At 36.9% G+C, this 18,242-nt stretch overlaps 3 protein-coding genes across 3 annotated transcripts; 2 read left to right on the top strand and 1 right to left on the bottom strand.

Annotated features, from left to right (window-relative positions):
- The first annotated feature begins 12,370 nt into the window (after positions 1-12,370).
- LOC121726343 (ultraviolet-B receptor UVR8) lies at positions 12,371-14,008 on the top strand. The gene is made up of 3 exons (XM_042113666.1): positions 12,371-12,604; positions 12,690-13,539; positions 13,650-14,008. Exons 1-3 carry the CDS (start codon positions 12,590-12,592, stop codon positions 13,886-13,888), a joined length of 1,104 nt encoding a protein of 367 aa, XP_041969600.1. The 5' UTR covers positions 12,371-12,589; the 3' UTR covers positions 13,889-14,008.
- A 518-nt stretch (positions 14,009-14,526) lies between these two features.
- LOC121726359 (coiled-coil domain-containing protein 43) lies at positions 14,527-16,318 on the bottom strand. Its single transcript, XM_042113691.1, has 4 exons — positions 16,139-16,318; positions 14,998-15,222; positions 14,772-14,917; positions 14,527-14,680 (listed from the first exon to the last, which is right to left on the bottom strand). Exons 1-4 carry the CDS (start codon positions 16,301-16,303, stop codon positions 14,608-14,610), a joined length of 609 nt encoding a protein of 202 aa, XP_041969625.1. The 5' UTR covers positions 16,304-16,318; the 3' UTR covers positions 14,527-14,607.
- A 543-nt stretch (positions 16,319-16,861) lies between these two features.
- On the top strand, positions 16,862-17,988 carry LOC121726351 (proteasome subunit alpha type-7-1). Its single transcript, XM_042113678.1, has 3 exons — positions 16,862-17,054; positions 17,139-17,609; positions 17,765-17,988. The coding sequence occupies exons 1-3, from the start codon at positions 16,953-16,955 to the stop codon at positions 17,939-17,941; spliced, it is 750 nt and encodes a 249-aa protein (XP_041969612.1). The 5' UTR covers positions 16,862-16,952; the 3' UTR covers positions 17,942-17,988.
- Positions 17,989-18,242: the final 254 nt, after the last annotated feature.

Below are 18,242 nucleotides of genomic sequence, written 5' to 3'. Positions count from 1 at the left end.
AAACTATAAAAGATAGAACTATACAATGTTCTAAGTAAATGTAGATCTTATAAATATATATAAAAATGTCCGCGACACACTATACCTATCTATGTCAAGTGAGGCACAACAACCTTTTTTCTATTTAAAAATCTTGATTTTTATTGGACTAAATTTAAACGGATTTATTTTACTCATGCTAATAATCCTTATCAAAATAAATTATTTCATCACTAAGTACAGTTTATGTAGAATATATTTGGTCTTTGAATTATTAAAATTTGACTTTTAGTGTAGAAGTTATGGCGAAATTAAAATATTGCGATGTACGCCCGTTTCGAAGTGGGCGCCACCAATGCGGCGATGCGCTCGCGGGAAGGGTATCACTATGTACTTACAATATACATCGCCCGCGTAATTTAGGAATGTCACGGAAACCGTACATTTTTCCGCAAAAAAGAAACCTATGTCCTTTCACGTGGTCTATTCTTCATGTAAATAATGTACCAAGTATTGTACACATTGAAAAGGTCTACAGAAAACACCGCGATGGTATTATATACGTATAAGCAATGATATTCTACTTATACAGATATGTTACGTCCATACTATTTTCCGGCTTAAATCTCTTCCGAACAATTTTCAAATTCAAAATTGCAAACATTGACAAATTTAACAGATAAGTGAAACAAAAGATATGAAAAACCATTTACATAAAAGAGACAGTTCTATTTTTAAACGTCGAATCGTATCGCTGTCTCTTTCTTCGCCTGAGCTATGACGAAAATTCGATTTTTTCCAGATTGTTCAAAAAAATAATTGAAAATTTAAATAATCGAGGTATTTATTGCATACAAGACATGACGTGGTAAGAGATTCCATGTGTTTTGTTTACTTTCGAGTCATAATTGGTACATTTTCGAAACACGCACGACGTCATTTTCAATTTATTTAGGTAGGACAAGACGCGGCACGTTCGTAACTGCGCTCTATGCAGACTAAACAACAGACGGCCCAATTGGGCCGTATTTGAATCTTCACAACGCGCGCGGTAGTAACATATCTGCTTTAAGTTTTTCATCATTGCGTATAAGGATATCTCACAATAACATTTTTTTGTCATTTACTTTTAACTTCAAGTAATGGCTAATTTTCGAAGCGATTTTAACCAATACGGCAATAATCCTTATTTAATTAAATACTTTATGAAGATACACCAAGGGCGAGAGAAATTGAAAATAGGTATTTGAAAATGTATTGCTGTCCCACCAATCTCAAGTCTCCCACCGCAGAGCGCGATAGAGACAACAAGACAAAAGTTCTAATAAAAGAACAGAAATTCTTCGATTCATTGTCCGCTGATTTTTTCTCCAAAACTTAACTGATTTTAGTACTTTTTTCATCAACAATTAAAGCAAGGCTTGAGCTGTGTTCCTATGTTTTATTTTTTTTTGTATATTTTAGCCAGTTTTGTTTTCTGGGTGTTTGAACACAGAGGAAAATCTGGCCATTTTTTGGGTTTTTGGACGTTCTTATTTTTTTTAATAATAAAATTATGAAGAAAAAGAAAACATAGGGACATGTTAATAGTGACCATAGATATTCAGGGAAAAAATCATAACTCTACCGGCATCATCCAGGGAGGAAACAGGAGGACAACGTTTGTATGGAAAAACGGGGGTGTGGACTCCTTTTGAATACATTATTGATTATGGCCCTTCACAGCATTTTTTTTAATGAAATAAGGGGGCAAACGAGCAAACGGGTCACCTGATGGAAAGCAACTTCCGTCGCCCATGGACACTCGCAGCATCAGAAGAGCTGCAGGTGCGTTGCCGGCCTTTAAAGAGGGAATGGCTCTCCCACGTATGAAAGCGTATAAAGCATATTATGATTTAAATTTTAAATGAATATTTTCGAAGATATTACAGATTTAAAAATTGCGGGACGTAGCTTTTGCGGCAGTAGGTACCGACCAATGCGGGCCACGGGTAGTAATGAATATAAATTATTTATCAAAACTACTGAATCGATTTAAATCATTTTTTGGTGACATAGGTTGTAATATATTTTATACCCGTGCGAAGCCGGGGCGGGTCGCTAGTCACGTAATAAAGTCAGTAAATCTTTTAAAGGTATGCCTTTACAATAAAATCCAGAAAACGTTCAAAATCTTTCCATTAATAAATATAAAAAAGTAGTCAAAGAATGATTTCATAAACGATGGCACATCTTGGGAGTAGGATGGCTTCTTGCAAGACTACTTGTACACACGCTTAAGTATTATCAGCTTGTTTTGTTACACCCTGTAATCTGTATATTATTTAGACGTCTTATAGTACAGGATATCTTATATATAAAATTCTCGTGTCACAATGTTAGTTAGCGTACTCCTCCGAAACGGCTTTGCTGATTTTTAACCCCCGACAAAAAAGAGGGGTGTTCTAAGTTTGACGTGTCTGTCTGTCTGTCTGTCTGTTTGTCTGTGTGTATCTGTCCGTGGCATCGTAGCATCCAAACGGGTGGACCGATTTTGATCTAGTTTTTTTTGTTTGAAAACTGACTTGATCGAGAGTGTTCTTAGCTATAGTTCATCATCATCAGCATGCTCAGTGCTGGACAATCAGGGTTTATCTGGTTCATGAAAGGCCGTTAGCAACTTGTAGTCGTTTGATGGGTTTTATATTCCATTCTAGTTCGTGACATTTGTGAATATACAATATACGTATACACATATTAATGGAAAGTTGACCTGGAGATGCAGCATCACCTGGTAATCAATAGGATATGCAACTCCTCGCCAACCTAGAGCAGAGGTTTCGTGTTTGGGTTCATTTAACATTTTAATTGCGACAACCAGTAAGAACAAAGTGGAGGTTTCATGTTTGGGCTCATATTAACGGCCTCATCGAAAAGAACATTGATAGAAGGTAATCATGAGAATATGATTCTGTTGATAGGAAATATTCTGCACTATAACCATCACAACTTTAAAAAGTAACGAAATAATATTTACTGCCTTTAAGTTCAAATAATTCCTAACTTGTGTAAAGTAATATTTTAGTCCATAATTGTTATCAAGGTGTGTCGGAGGATATATTTTTCAAACTGAGTTTTATCAAAACTGAGACTTTTAAATAATATGCCTAAAGATTCATATTTTAACCTCAATTTCCACGACTTCAAACTTACAGAAGGGCTTTCAATGAACTCAGACTTTGGAGTTTGATGGAAGTAACGCCTCCGAGGTCCAGTGATTTAGAGCAGTGGCTCTTGACTCGGGGGTAGTGGATTCTAATCCGATGTTGGAAACATGCTATTTTCAAGTTTAATTAGGATTTAGGGCCATGCAGAATGATCACCTAATTGTCTGATAAACAAGATGACCTATGCGTCGGATGGACATTTTTTTAACGGGCTAAGGCCCACTACACATTCCCACCACTGTATCTCCTGTGTCGCAAGAATCGACAGCAGTATCCAACAACGAAAACCCTTTGATACGATCTTAGGCAGCCCGAGGAACATGCTAAAGCTGTCTTGAGACCCGCAACGAAATTAATCAGATGAAAATAGGAAGAGTAGGAAGAATTCCAGATTCCCTCCCCATATAAAGCGGGAAACAGCACAAAGTTGCAATGACAGAAAGTAAAAAAACTGAAGGGAAAGCACCACGGGAATAAACGTTAATAATTTGACTATTAAGCTTTAGCTAAATTAATATTGGAATTTGTTGTTAGACTGTTGCCAATAATTATTATTGTGACAAAAACGCATGAAGGCACGAAAGTTCCTGGCGCTGTCCACAAGATCACCGTAGTATGCGACTCCAGATGTACAGAGTAAATTGTTTAGCATTGTAGTTCTTTCGTCCTGCCAGAGATCGCACTCCCAGAGAACATGATAGCGGTTTGTTCAAACATATCGGATGGACATGTATTCCTGCTCTTGAGTACCTACTGCGCACACGCTTGGGCACAATAAAATGACTACTGCGTAACTGGTCCGGTTTCAATGAAATCTATGCTTCGGCACGAATGGGCCGGCTCGACCGGAGATATACCACGTTCTCACAGAAAACCGGCGTGAAACAGCGCTTGCGCTGTGTTTCGCCTAGTGAGTGAGTTTACCGGAGGCCCAATCTCCTACCCTTTTCCCTTCCCAACCCTCCACTATTCCCTTCCCTACCCTCCCCTATGCCCTTCCCTTCCCTTCCCTTCCCTACCCTCCCCTATACCCTATTCCCTCTTAAAAGGCCGGCAACGCACTTGCAGCTCTTCTGATGCTGCGAGTGTCCATGGGCGACGGAAGTTGCTATCCATCAGGTGTAGGTAAACAGCAGCACAGGAAGGACCAGTATACGCTACAAAAATATTTTTTATTAGCAAACGAAAAAAGGTTAAGATACATCTACTGCAAACTTAATAGCAACAGCCTTAAAGAGAAACAAATATTTAAGACGCTGATGTTGAGAAATGTTCAGACGTTCAGTCCAGCGACCAGCGCCACTCGAGTTTGTGGCGTACTCGAGAAAAAGAGCGAACATTTTCCTGAATATTTTGCAAAATAGTCAAATGTAATTAAACCACGGTTTCCCTTAATTTTTATTTATTTTATTTGTACAGAAAAACTTACAGCTAAACAAATCTTAATAACGACTAAGTTAAAAACAAATAGCCATTTACAAGTTTTTACATTTAAATGACAGTAGTGAGTAAGTATGTTAAAAAGTAGGTTAAAAATAAATAACTGCTAGGAAAAATTTATTAGCATACATAATTCGAATGTAATAACCTATGGGTCACTGAACTGGTTTTAATCCAAATACATACGCCATCAGTCAGGTATTCAGGAGAAAATAAATCCTTATTTGTCAGTAATTTAATGTGTAAACTTGTAAAGGTTTGAACGAAAAACGGAAATATTTGGGTGAGCACGAATGAGATCATTAAATTAGGCAGAAGACCTACAAATAAACGAATTACGACGATAATTAGTGTTAAAGGGCGGAATGTGGAGAGGAAGAAAAATGCGGAAATATCTGGTGGGTACATTGATGGTTATTTTGTTGTGTAGAGTCAATGAGGTAATTTATAATTTTGCTAAGGTATACAAGATCCGAGACTTTGCGACGGTACCGTAAGGGAAGGAAAATATGATATTTCATACAAGCAGCTGATATATACAAACAGCTGGCGTGTGCAGCGAAGATAAACTGGGGTCTAAACAAGGAGATAATCAGAACCATATATGTGTCAGTGGTCGAACCAATCGTGCTTTACGCAGCATGTGCGTGGGCCCCTGCGATAGAAAAGTTGTATACAAAAAAACAACTGAATGCACTGCAAAGAGGTTTCGCCCAAAAATTCTGTAAGTCGTACCGCACGGTATCTCTGACCTCGGCACTAATCTTATCCGGCCTGCTGCCCCTAGACCTGAGAATCCAGGAAGCGGCAACCCTATTTAAAATAAAAAAAGGGTACTCAAAAGAATACCTACCACCAAACAGGGAAGTGGAAGCTAAAGTGGGACCACTTCAAAACCCACATCCATCGCAACTCATCATAACTGAGTACGAATGCCTGGAAGACGTAAGCCAAAGCCCCACCGAGGAACACCAAATAACCGGCCCCCAACTATACACGGATGGAAGTAAAATAGAGGGGAAAACCGGAGCTGCTCTAACGTGGTGGAATAACGGCCGGGAAACCAGACACTCCACTTTCCACCTAGAACCGCACAATACATCAGATTACAACAGAGTGCCAATGTCCTATATACGGAGAAAAATAAGGGAGGGAACAACACTTAAGTGGCTGGAAAGATACCAATCCTCCTCAACCGGATCGGTCACAAAAGTTTTTTTCCCCACTGTTAAAAAGGCGTGGGAAATACTAAGGCACGTTACAATAACGCCTACACACATGCAAGCTATGACCGGTCATGGAGGATTCGCAGCATACTTGTATCGTTTCCACCTTAAAGTCAGCCCCTCCTGCATTTGTGACCCCGCAAAGGACGAGACAATATTCCACCTGCTCATTGAATGCCCAAGGTTTGGTAGTAACAGGTCTGACTTAGAAATACAACTGGAAATGGAGCTAAGTCAGGCAACCCTCCCTACCATCATGAAGGAAAAAGCCACCAGAGAACCATTGATGGTATTCATTAGCAAAGTTGTCTCCAGTGCAGCCGCAGCAAATGGCTCAAAGTTATACACAGGCCACAACAAATTAAACTATACACCAAGGCAAGTAATAACAAACACATCAACACAACACACACGAAATCAAACACAACGCACACGATCACAAACCCCAACGTCCATACAGACACACTTCACATCAACCCACAGGCCAGGAGAAATACACGCGCCAACACAATCACAGGCACACACAGAAATACAACGGGCAGTTTCAACCGAAATTGTAACACAGCCGACCCTAGAGCAAACCCAATAATAACTAGCCCGCGGACAAAACGGGGAACCAAAAATTAAACTAAGGCCGATCCCTCTCTTTATGTCAAATCCAACGGAAACATTGGGTATAACATACAGCCGTCTTAGCACTCCCAACCACGTCAACATCTCACCGGGACTAGCAGCAATCCTAAACGGGAGTACATCAAAGACGAACATGAAAATGAGCAAATATTTAGCTCTCCCAACAACTAACTTCGCTGGCCAACCATGCAGAATACTGAAATCAGATACCAAAACGATAATAGCATTCGAATGGGACGCGCAAACAGCCTTTGAACGGGCATGTTCGTCTTTAAAGGAGTTGGGAGCAATGGGGATAAGACACAGGGACAGGACAAAGGCAGGGCTGCAAATTACTATGGAATAGTAAAAGCCTCAGAACATCATGAGATAATCGTCTACGAGAACAGAGGGGATGACCTAAGCTTCCTCAAAAAGAATCGTGACGATCAGCCAGTAGCGTCCCAACCCAGCAATAAGGCGAACTCATCCTCCGCAAAAGAACGACTCCAAGCATCACGGGAGAACAAAAAAGAGGATGAGAAAGAGAGGGATAAAAATGAAATTAAGAAGTCTCAAAACTCAATGGCCAAATTAAAAGCGTTTGTGGGCTCCATCAAAAAAGTACTTCATCATGAAAAAATAGACATGATCGAGGATAAAAATACCCTTTCTCGGATCAAGGCTTCATCACAAACAAATCGGCAGGCTTTAGCAATAGAGGCTTTTTTGAGGGAACCATCTACACAAACACCGGCAAATAAAAACAAAAGATATAGGGCCGATCTCGGGCAAGTGCTCCCGCCAAAACTCAGACTGGCCCAGAACCCCGAAGATCATATGATAAATGCCTTCCTCGAGTTCCAGGCGATAATAAGAGCAAATAAGACCATAAAGCTCTTGACCTGCACTAAAAACGTTAAGGTCTAGTTTGTTAAAAGAGCAATATTCGCAAAATCTATTAAGGTCTTCCTGCAATAATTATTGAACATCAATACTTGAGGTGATTCGTTAACAAATTATTTACTTACTTAAGTTATTTATTTATTTATTATTAGATAATTGGAATCTCGGAATCGGCTCCAACGATTTTCATGAAATTTAGTATATAGGGGGTTTCGGGGGCGATAAATCGATCTAGCTAGGAATCATTTTCAGAAAATGACTTTTTATTCGTGTTTTATCGATAATCGATAAACTGAAAAATATTTTTTTTTTTGTGAAATAAGGGGGCAAACGAGCAAACGGGTCACCTGATGGAAAGCAACTTCCGTCGCCCATAGACACTCGCAGCATCAGAAGAGCTGCAAGTGCGTTGCCGGCCTTTTAAGAGGGAATAGGGTAATAGGGGAAGGTAGGGATGGAAAGGGAACGGAATAAGGGAGGGTAGGGAAGGGAATAGGGTAGGGGATTGGGCCTCCGGTAAACTCACTCACTCGGCGAAACACAGCGCAAGCGCTGTTTCACGCCGGTTTTCTGTGAGGACGTGGTATTTCTACGGTCGAACCAGCCCATTCGTGCCGAAGCATGGCTCTCCCACGTCAAAATATGACTCTTCCTGACATCTACTGGCGAATAATAATACTATTTTCAATTTTGTGAGCAACTAATTGTTTTAACGACCAGCAGATGGCGTTATTAAGTAACTTCGTGTTAATTAATAACGCCATCTGCGCTCAATGAGTGTTTGGTATACCAAGCAAAGCTCGGTCATCCAGGTACTTATTGTAAAAGTAGGTAATAGGTTACCTACTTATTACTTTTTTATATTTTTCAACATAGGTTCATAAATTTATTACTAAGTAATTATTGCTGAACTTCACGTTATTTACGTAAGTAAGCACAAATTAATCTTCACGTTTTAATAACGTTACAATTTGCAACATTCAAAAACGATAATTATTAACAGTTTATCTCACTGTATTTTTCTTTCTGCCGTCTGCGAAAAGAATTTCTAATGGTGTCAAAGTTTATCCTTAGAAAAAGGTCGACGTAAATAAAACTGAGAAGATACGTCGGGAGCGTTGACCGGTTAAAATTGCACTAGGTTGACACTAGGCACATGAGACGTCTGAGGGCCAGCACGCGTAAAATATTCAGACCGCTTGGCTTTTTTTATTTACGGAACCAGACTCCAGCGGGATCGTGGATACCTACTGCGGCCTTAGGCGGCTTAGGCCTATTATTGGTCCAAAGGCTTAAATTAGGTAGGAACCTCGGAATTCGAGATACCCAGCTGTAAGTCTGTAAATATTTGTATATTGGCACCCTAAATGTTGTCTCAAAACCTACATATGGTAGGGTGTGCGCAACTATTAAATTTCAAGGTCAAAAAGTCACAAGAATCGGTTTTTTGCATTTATTCTTGTAAATATTTCATTTCTTATGGGTATTTTGCTATTTGTAATTTTCACCATAATGTAGAATACAAAATTCTCTACAACTTCTGTACAAAAAAAATATTTATACGGTGAACCGTTTCCAATAAAGAGGGTGGAGAGCGCGCGGTCAAAGTATCACTTCAGGTTAACCGGTGCCTCCGGTCGGAAACGCGCCATGTTCAATGTGTCGGGACACCAGTGTCCGATCCTTTAATTTCGTGACGTATGGCACATTTCATGTGTCTTACATATGTTTAATTTTCGAAATTCATAACGTATTGCCTATGTAAGCGTAGTCCATAAGTTTAGCTATTAAATAAGACCTTTTTTTTATATTTATGGGATATATAAGTACATGAGAAGTATTGGTCAGATTAGTGGGAAAGCCCGAGAAAAACTAAAATGTCTGCCATATTACAACCGTGAGAAAAAATTTGAGAGCCAATTTATTGATGAAATATGCCATACATTACAACATTAGAGGATATTTTATAAATAATAATGATAAACACGTAATGCAGTGATTTAGTAAAAGAAAAAATATTATGTAGTACGCGTGGTAATTCAAATATAATCTTCCATACCTATGTACGATTAATCAATCAAGAAAAACGAATAGCATATCAGCCATGTAACGGATTTCGCGTTATGGTCTTTTTGTGATTGCCAGAACGCGTCGTGGCCGTTTTCATTAGAGCCACGGCCCACGTGGCTGTTTCACTGTGACCACAACAACGCGTTGTGAGCTATTTTTTTGCTCACTGAGCGATTTCAGTCTTTGAGCGTAACATAATATATATAATTGGAATCTCCGAATCGGCAACGATTTTCATGAAATTTAGTATATAGGGGGTTTCGGGGGCGATAAATCGATCTAGCTAGGAATCATTTTTAGAAAATATCATTTTATTCGTGTTTTATCGAATACCGAGCAAAGCTCGGTCAATTAGCTAGTATACATGATTTACATAATATATAATTGGAATCTCGGAATCGGCTCCAACGATTTTCATGAAATTTTGTATACCCCCTGTATACAAAATTTACTTATTTTGCGTACGTTGCCTAAACTATAAACGATAGAACCATAAAATGTTGGTTCTAATTAATTGTAGATGTTATAAAATATATCAATGCTGTTGCGCATGCCTGCCCTGCTGGGTTTGGGGACAACTCCCCCGGGTATGTAGGACTCGCTGCGGCCGTAAAGATTTTTTTTTATGAAAGGGGGCAAACGAGCAAACGGGTCACCTGATGTAAAGCAACTTCCGTCGCCCATAGACACTCGCAGCATCAGAAGAGCTGCAGGTGCGTTGCCTTCCTTTTAAGAGGGAATAGGGTAATAGGGGAGGGTAGCGAAGGGAAGGGAAGGGAATAGGGTAGGGGATTGGGCCTCCGGTAAACCCACTCACTCGGCGAAACAGAGCGCAAGAGCTCTAGTTTAAATTTCACGAAGAGCATACGCCTAAGCGATTAGGCCAGTATACTGGTAACAGTTTAGGAACACGCTGACATAACTTAATACTTGTCAAACTGAAAACTGACAACTGAAAGGGTTTTGGCGGGCATGTCACTTTTGACACTTCTTCTACTTTTTTATTATTGGTGTGGTTTTAATTATTTTTTCCCAACTTGTGTTATTTGGGTTTTTGATGGTCATTATTGGTAACATATTAGGCATTAAATATTCGTTATCGTGCACAACTCACAAGTGCAAGTAAAATGTTGTCGAAACCAAATCTGTGACATTTTGTGTGAATAACGGTAAATGGGGCTACTTCTTACATGAAATTTTTACTAAAACATCGTTATAATAACTTTATTATCCTATTCATTGGAATATTATTGCGTCTTTTTCAAATTGAAATGTATCAAGTTAAACACATGATTTTGCCCAGTTTTGTAGCAATTAATGATGGTATTACCGACAGTTGTCTACCCATACGCCATCTAATTACTAAAACAAAAACTGTTTGACAATCAAATTAAAAAAAATAAGAAAACGCCTCAGGTAAAATATTATGCTTATTTTATATGTATCACAAATTTAAAAAAGTAAAATGTCAACTGTCATCCCTGATCCCCAATACTTTATCTGTCCACACATGGACATCGTGGCATAAGGTGCGACGTCCCTGGCGCATGGACCTCGCGGACCTGCGGGGGCGACAAGGCGGAACGTGTTTGGAGCGGCGACCACTAAATATTACCGGTCCACTAAATATTACCAATATACCAACATTGTAAATCATAGTAATACATCGGAGTTCTATCTTTTCCCTCTTCCTATCTACTGATAGGACCCGACAATTTTGGTCCTTCGTCATTACCAGCGATTTGGAGTGCAGCTTGGACTTTGCATAACTCCTTGGTCCAAGAAGAGCCACGTGGGACGGAAACAAAGAAACATCAAGAGGAACATTGGGACGACAGGATTGGGCTTACCGCGTGGCCATTTTGTGCTTATTTTCATACAAGTAGTGTGCATTTATTTTATTGAATATTTCTAATTGTCGATTATTTCGAAGCACATTATTATACAGGAAAGAAAGTCAATTAGTTCATGATATCGATTAACTATAGTTCAAGTGATGAGAATCCGTAAACACACGTAAAAAGCTATGCAATTTTTATAGCCAAATTATTAATTGATGTGACACTTTTGCTACTAATGCCTTAAATAGCACGAATAAGGGATTAATAAACTTATAAATGATCTTTTTAGCTTACAAAAATACCGATTGAAAAGCCCAAAAACGTTGTTCAAAACATACATATTTAATGTTAAATCCACGTGTTTGAGGCATTCTTTGACCATTCTTATGGTTTATTATTTAGCGGAACCACGAAACTCAACAATATCTAGCATTAAGTGTTCACTAAAAACCTTTATTAACACTTTTATTACATGAAATATGCAGGCCGACTCCTTTGTTATGTCCTAGTAAGTAGGACATAACATTACACGCTTTTGACGCTTATACACCGATATAAGGCTCTTCCAGTCTATAGTACCTCAATGTGTACGACAGTATATAAAATTATAAATAAGTCTATGAGTTGGAGTTTTTGAAAGAATGTGAAAGAGTGATGTTGTGTTTTTATATTATTTTCCTAAAATTGTGTTATCTGGGTTTTTAATGTGTAATATTGGTAGGATATTAACCATTAAATATTCGTTATCGTGCACAAGTATAGGAAAGTGATGTAATAACCAGAAACGTGCTCTTTTGTGTTCCCTCCAAAACTCCAACAAAAGTTTCAGTAAAGCGTCCTACCACTTTACTGAATCGACCGACTTGACTTCTTGACTGTATTGACTTTATACGTAGATTTTGACTAGACTTTAGACCTGACTGACCTGACGATAATATAGAAAAAAATGTATAAAAAATATTGTTTTCCCGCCATAATATTATACTCGACACTGGCCATGGTTATAGCCGAAGTGCCATTATATGAAGAAAAAAAAAAAAGTCTATGAGTCAGCCTCAGCTGTCGGCCATCAGCTGTCAAGTGTCAGCTGATAAAATTTTAAATGCGAAAGGCGAAAGCAATATTGCTAAATAAATTGATGTAATTTTATCAACACTAGGTATATAACTTACGGAGTCAGGATAAACTAAAACAGTTGTACATTATTATAATGTATTGAATGTTACAGCAAGATTCAGTCAGAACAATAACAAACAACAGATAGCTGTCATAGTAAATATTTTACAGCATCTCTATTTTTGTTTTGAGCATGATGTGGACTTGGGTACTGCAGACTTGAAAGTTACATAGGTATCTATTTACATTGTAATAGTCTGCCTATTATACAACTGGTTATTACTGTGTTTCAGGGCGCTAACTCCCATGGCCAGTTGGGACTTGGATATGTTAGTGAACAAGTGGATAAACCAACAAAAATCACTTCAACACTTTGGAATGGTGTGAGCAAAATTAGTTGTGGTGGCGGGCATTCACTTCTTATTGATAATGAGGGAAAACTTTTCTCGTGTGGATGGAATTCAAAGAAGCAAACTGGTCATCCAGAAGAAAAATATAAATTCGAAAGAACATGGTGTTTAAGTGGTATCAAATTCACCAATGTTGCATGCGGGTGGGATTTTAGTTGTGGCATTACTGATGATAATTTTATGTTTGTATGGGGATCTAACAGCCATGGACAACTAGGACTGCCAAAAGAACACTTTCAGGAATCACTTAAACCAATAAAATTGCAAGTCAAAGCATGTGATGTTTCTATGGGTTTGCGGCACTCTGCTTTATTAAGCTGTAAAGGGGATGTATGGACCACTGGATGTGGAAAACATGGACAGCTCGGTTTAGGTAATAATGTGTTAGAGTCAGACAGATTTCAAAAAATTTCTAGCTTGTGCAATATAACTCATATTGCATGTGGACAAAATCATACAGTGGCCTGGCGAAGTAGTGACAGATCACTCTTTGTGTGGGGTGATAATAAACATGGACAACTGCTTTTAAGTTCTGATAAATATAGGAAAATTTTCAAACCTGAGAAAATTGACATTGATGCAAAGAGTAATGTAAAGAAACTTTTAAGTGGCTGGACAAATGTTTTACTGTGGTTAGCAGATGGTTCCCTACTGACATGGGGTAGAAACAATTATGGACAACTAGGTACAGATACACCATTTATAGGAACTTTAATTAATATCAAATTACCAGGTATGTTTCCAGTTTGGCAAGATTACCTTTTTAATATAATGACTTTGAATCGAGTGATAACATAAATCTCAGATTATTGTCATTTTATTACAAAACTTTTTTATTTGCAGATAGAAGACAAGCCAAAGATGTGGTATTAGGATCTGAGCACACTGTATGCTTAGCAAACGATAACACTTTGTGGGCTTGGGGTTGGAATGAACATGCTAATACAGGAGTGGATTCAGCTGACTGTGTCTTTCAACCTACACTAGTACCATTAGAAAATTTAACAAATATTAGGGCTATTTATTCTGGCGCTGCTCACAATTTCCTAGTTGTTAATGAAAATGAAGTAAAATGTGAATAAACACCTGTTGTCTGCAAATTTATTGTAAATTATTTTTCGGGATAAAATCTCAAGACAAAGTTTAAAGTTCTTACAAAATAACATCCAATAATTAAGTTATTATTTACATATTTTACATACCTAATCAATCCATTAATTATTTTTATTAACACAACCATTTTTAATTTTGTATGATTCAAATAAAAAAGCTGTAAATATAATTGTTGAACAAAAATAAAAATTGTTATTGGTGGTTTTTGTTTTTATTTTCAGTAATTTAACTGCAAAATCTTTATACTTTAATGTGTGTAAAAATATTATTTGTGATGAAAAGTAACAAGATATAACAATGGGGCACTGTCTGAAAGCTGGACTAGATGGCCAATATAAATAAACAAGCCATAATAATATTATGTGATAGGAAATAGCATTTCTCATCAATCATCATATTGTTCTTTTTTGCTAAAATTAAGTATGTCAATACAAAAGGACCATTCTTTATGCATAAGTATTATAGATTATTCCATCTACACAGTAGAACAGATGTACAGTACAAGAGAAATGTATGCTTTTAAAAAACCATTTATGCTTTGTAAGCAAGAAGTTGAGCCAGGGAGACCACTTTTCTATGCTCCTTTATTACAAATGATAATACTAACTTATTATACAACATTTATTAAAGTAAGTAATAGTTTTAAAATCTTAGATAAGCAGCATAAACATAAACCATTAGCAAGCTGCTACCTCTTCCTTTCACCTTTTTGTGTTTTTCGTTTCTCCTTTTTTTCCTCTTTTTGTTGTTTTTGTTTTTCTCTGAAAAAAATTAAAATCAAATGCTTCTTCTGTAAATAATAAATAATAATTGTAGTTTTGGTTTTAATTAAAGTTTTTATGATAATCGTACCTGTCTTCTCTATCCTTCTCCTTTTTTCTTTGGGCTTCAAGTCTAGCTTGCTCTCGTCTTTCCCTTGCTGCAGCTTGAACATCTGATACATTTGTGTTTTTCACTAAGTCTGAATTTGTTTGTTCATCTTCATTTTCTTCACTGTCCTGGTAACCGGTAAAATAAATAGTTCGATTAAGTTAAACATTACAAAGAACAAGTCAAATCTAAGTAAATAATCTCTTACCTCTTTATCAGAAAGTTGACTGTATTGGGACAATATAGCTTCTCGTATTTTTTTCTCTTCATCTGTATATTCTTTACGTGTTGTTGTAGCCAATGACTGGGAGTCCAATAATTTGGCAAGTTGAATATCTACATCGGCAGGAGGTTTTGATGCTTCTTCATCTTTTGGTTGACAAAGTTGCCACTTATCAATTATTTCATTGACATGTTGAGAAATGTCCTGTGTCTGGAAATTGCAAAAAGTATATTTTTATGCAAACATTATTAAATTAATTAAAGATTTAAACATCATTGAACAGGCATATCTGAATATTATATCAGATCAGTTATAAATATTGAAACACATATCTACCAATGAATTAATATATTTTTCTAAAGCTAATTTTTCTACTTATTGATAAGTACTTTGAAGTAATATTTTTATTTTGATATACCCCTAACCCAATATATAACTCAAAAATTAAACAAATCTAATTATAACTTTCAAGCTCAGAAGTTACCGTATGACAATTTTTAGACTTTTTAGCTGGCCAGAGGAATATGCATACAAATACTCTAAAAAACCTCCAAGAACGATCAAGTAAAACTATAAAATGTTAATTCCAGAGTATGAAAGTAGGTACAGTTTAAGTCTGTGTTGCCAGATTTTTTCAGAAGTCGGGACTTTGGAACTTTTTGAGTGAAAAAGCGGGATTCTTCAGTCAAAAGCGGGACAAAGTAAAAAAAGGTATAAAATCAAAAGTTTCTTGAATTTTTATAATTTTATTTGGGTTAAAATAACGTTTACCTGACAATAGATAGCAAGAGTAGCCAAGCCTTTCTTTCTCAGCGCGCTGCACGTACGTTCGGGCTTTCCCCGAAAAGCGGGACTAAGCCCGTCCCGCGCGGGACATTTAATTATGATGAAAAAATCGGGACGTTCCGCCAAAATCGGGACCTCTGGCAACGCTGGTTTAAGCCCTCATGTTCTACTTTATGGCAAATGTGGCTTGATTTAATATGATTTAATATTGAGTTGCAATAATATATTTTATCTACTTTACCTGATATGTGTGTCATGCAATAGAAAGCGAACAAAATGGACAAAAATGGACAAAAATTTCGATAATTATTGTGGTAAATCATTCACGGTTTCTACTTACTACAAATTCCGACAGAATCCCTTCCAGCGCCTCTTTTTTGTCCTCAATCGAATCATCGCTTTCTAAAATACCAGAAATATAAGAACTAAATACATTTTCATCCGTTTTAAGTAGTTTTAATTTATCAATGAGCCACGGCTCGAACTCGCTCACCGCTGTCGCCATATTTATGAATAGATTTGACAAATGACAATGACATTGACATCGTGATAGATGACAATTGTTTTTTTTTTAATTGACGGATGATATGCATAGATAGATGATTGTCAAGGTCAAGTTAAATATTATATCATCATTATATATTTTTAGCATTTTTACAACTATAGTCTGTCAAGAAAGTGAAAAAGTTAAAAAGCAACATCGTAGTGTGATCCCTTTTAAATCAATCTAAGAAAAAGGGATGACACTACGATGCTGCCAGTAATTGGTAACAATAATAAATTAAATATAATACTACTAGTAAATAGTAATGAACTAATGACTTATGACTCCCGCTGCGCAACTCCATTGCACCGCCGCGCCGGACAGAATATACCTAGCGGAAGGTAGGTATAGTCCGGCGCGGCGGCGAAGGGATTGATTGAGCGTTTTCGGTCTTTGAGCTCACACATTAATAAAAAAAATATAGCTCATAAATGACAGTTGACACTTGAGTCTTGACAGTTCGCAAGCCACACCATGACTTGTCAAATATATATACTAGTAATCTGTGTGTCAAATAATTAAATTGTCAAAGCGGCTTTGAGTTGCAATTACAAAGCAATTTTAAGATATTTCATTGTTTTAAATACATATTAATCAAAATCGTTTAAACATGTCTGCAAGATATGATAGAGCTATTACAGTGTTTTCTCCAGACGGTCACTTGCTACAGGTGGAATATGCCCAAGAAGCTGTTCGGAAAGGATCGACTGCGGTATTCACATTTGCATTATTTCAATTGAAGAGTAAGTTATTAGGTATAACTTTACGTTTTATTATATTTATTACATACTTTTAGGTTGGAGTAAGAGGCAAAGATGTAGTCGTATTAGGAGTTGAAAAGAAGTCTGTTGCTAAACTGCAAGAAGAAAGGACTGTTAGAAAGATTTGTTTGTTAGACGATCACGTTGTTATGGCTTTCGCCGGTCTAACTGCCGATGCTCGCATCCTAATCAATAGAGCTCAAATCGAGTGTCAGTCGCATAAGCTTACCGTGGAGGATCCTGTGACATTAGAATACATCACTAGGTACATTGCGGGTCTCAAACAGAAATATACGCAGAGTAATGGACGTCGTCCGTTTGGCATATCATGCCTCATCGGTGGATTTGATTATGATGGCCAGCCCCATCTGTTCCAGACCGAGCCTTCTGGTATATATTATGAATGGAAAGCAAATGCCACAGGTAGATCAGCAAAGACTGTCAGGGAATTCTTAGAGAAAAATTATACAGCTGAAGAGGTTGCATCGGAGAATGGTGCAGTTAAGGTAATAATACAAATAATAGTAAAACTTCTAGATAATCTGATACTCATATTAAAATTTTATTTAAATTATATTGTGCATTACTCATTTTAAGAAAGGAATATAAGTTTTCATATTATTATGGCCATGAATTTAATGTTTCTCAAAATGTTTTGCAGCTTGCAATTCGTGCACTGTTGGAAGTTGTGCAGTCAGGTCAGAAAAATCTTGAGATTGCAGTCATGAGGCGTAATCAGCCAATGCAAATGTTGGATGTAGACACAATCAACTCTTATGTTGCTATTATTGACAAGGAAAAGGAAGAGGAGGCTGAGAAGAAAAAACAGAAGAAGTAGTATTTTTTGAATTAATTTTATAAAACCAATAAATGGATAAATTTATATATTACTCTACATTCAATTTAATATCTTTCATTCAACTTTTAATAAAAGATAATAAACATACACACAATAGAAATACAAGGCAGACATGCTAATATTATTAAAATGTAATAAAGAATGTTAGTAGCTGTTTTGTATTTCTAGATATTATATATCTGTGTATTAAAAACTAAATTCATTAATTAAATAAAAACTAAATTATTTCATTTACTTATTCTATTAAAAACATAAATCATCATTTTCAAATAAAATATGG

This window comes from Aricia agestis, chromosome 1 (genome assembly GCF_905147365.1).
Source record: "Aricia agestis chromosome 1, ilAriAges1.1, whole genome shotgun sequence".
NCBI classification, from domain to species: domain Eukaryota; kingdom Metazoa; phylum Arthropoda; class Insecta; order Lepidoptera; family Lycaenidae; genus Aricia; species Aricia agestis.
Note: the sequence above shows the minus strand (reverse complement) of the source record. Positions and strands in the feature narration are given on the sequence as shown.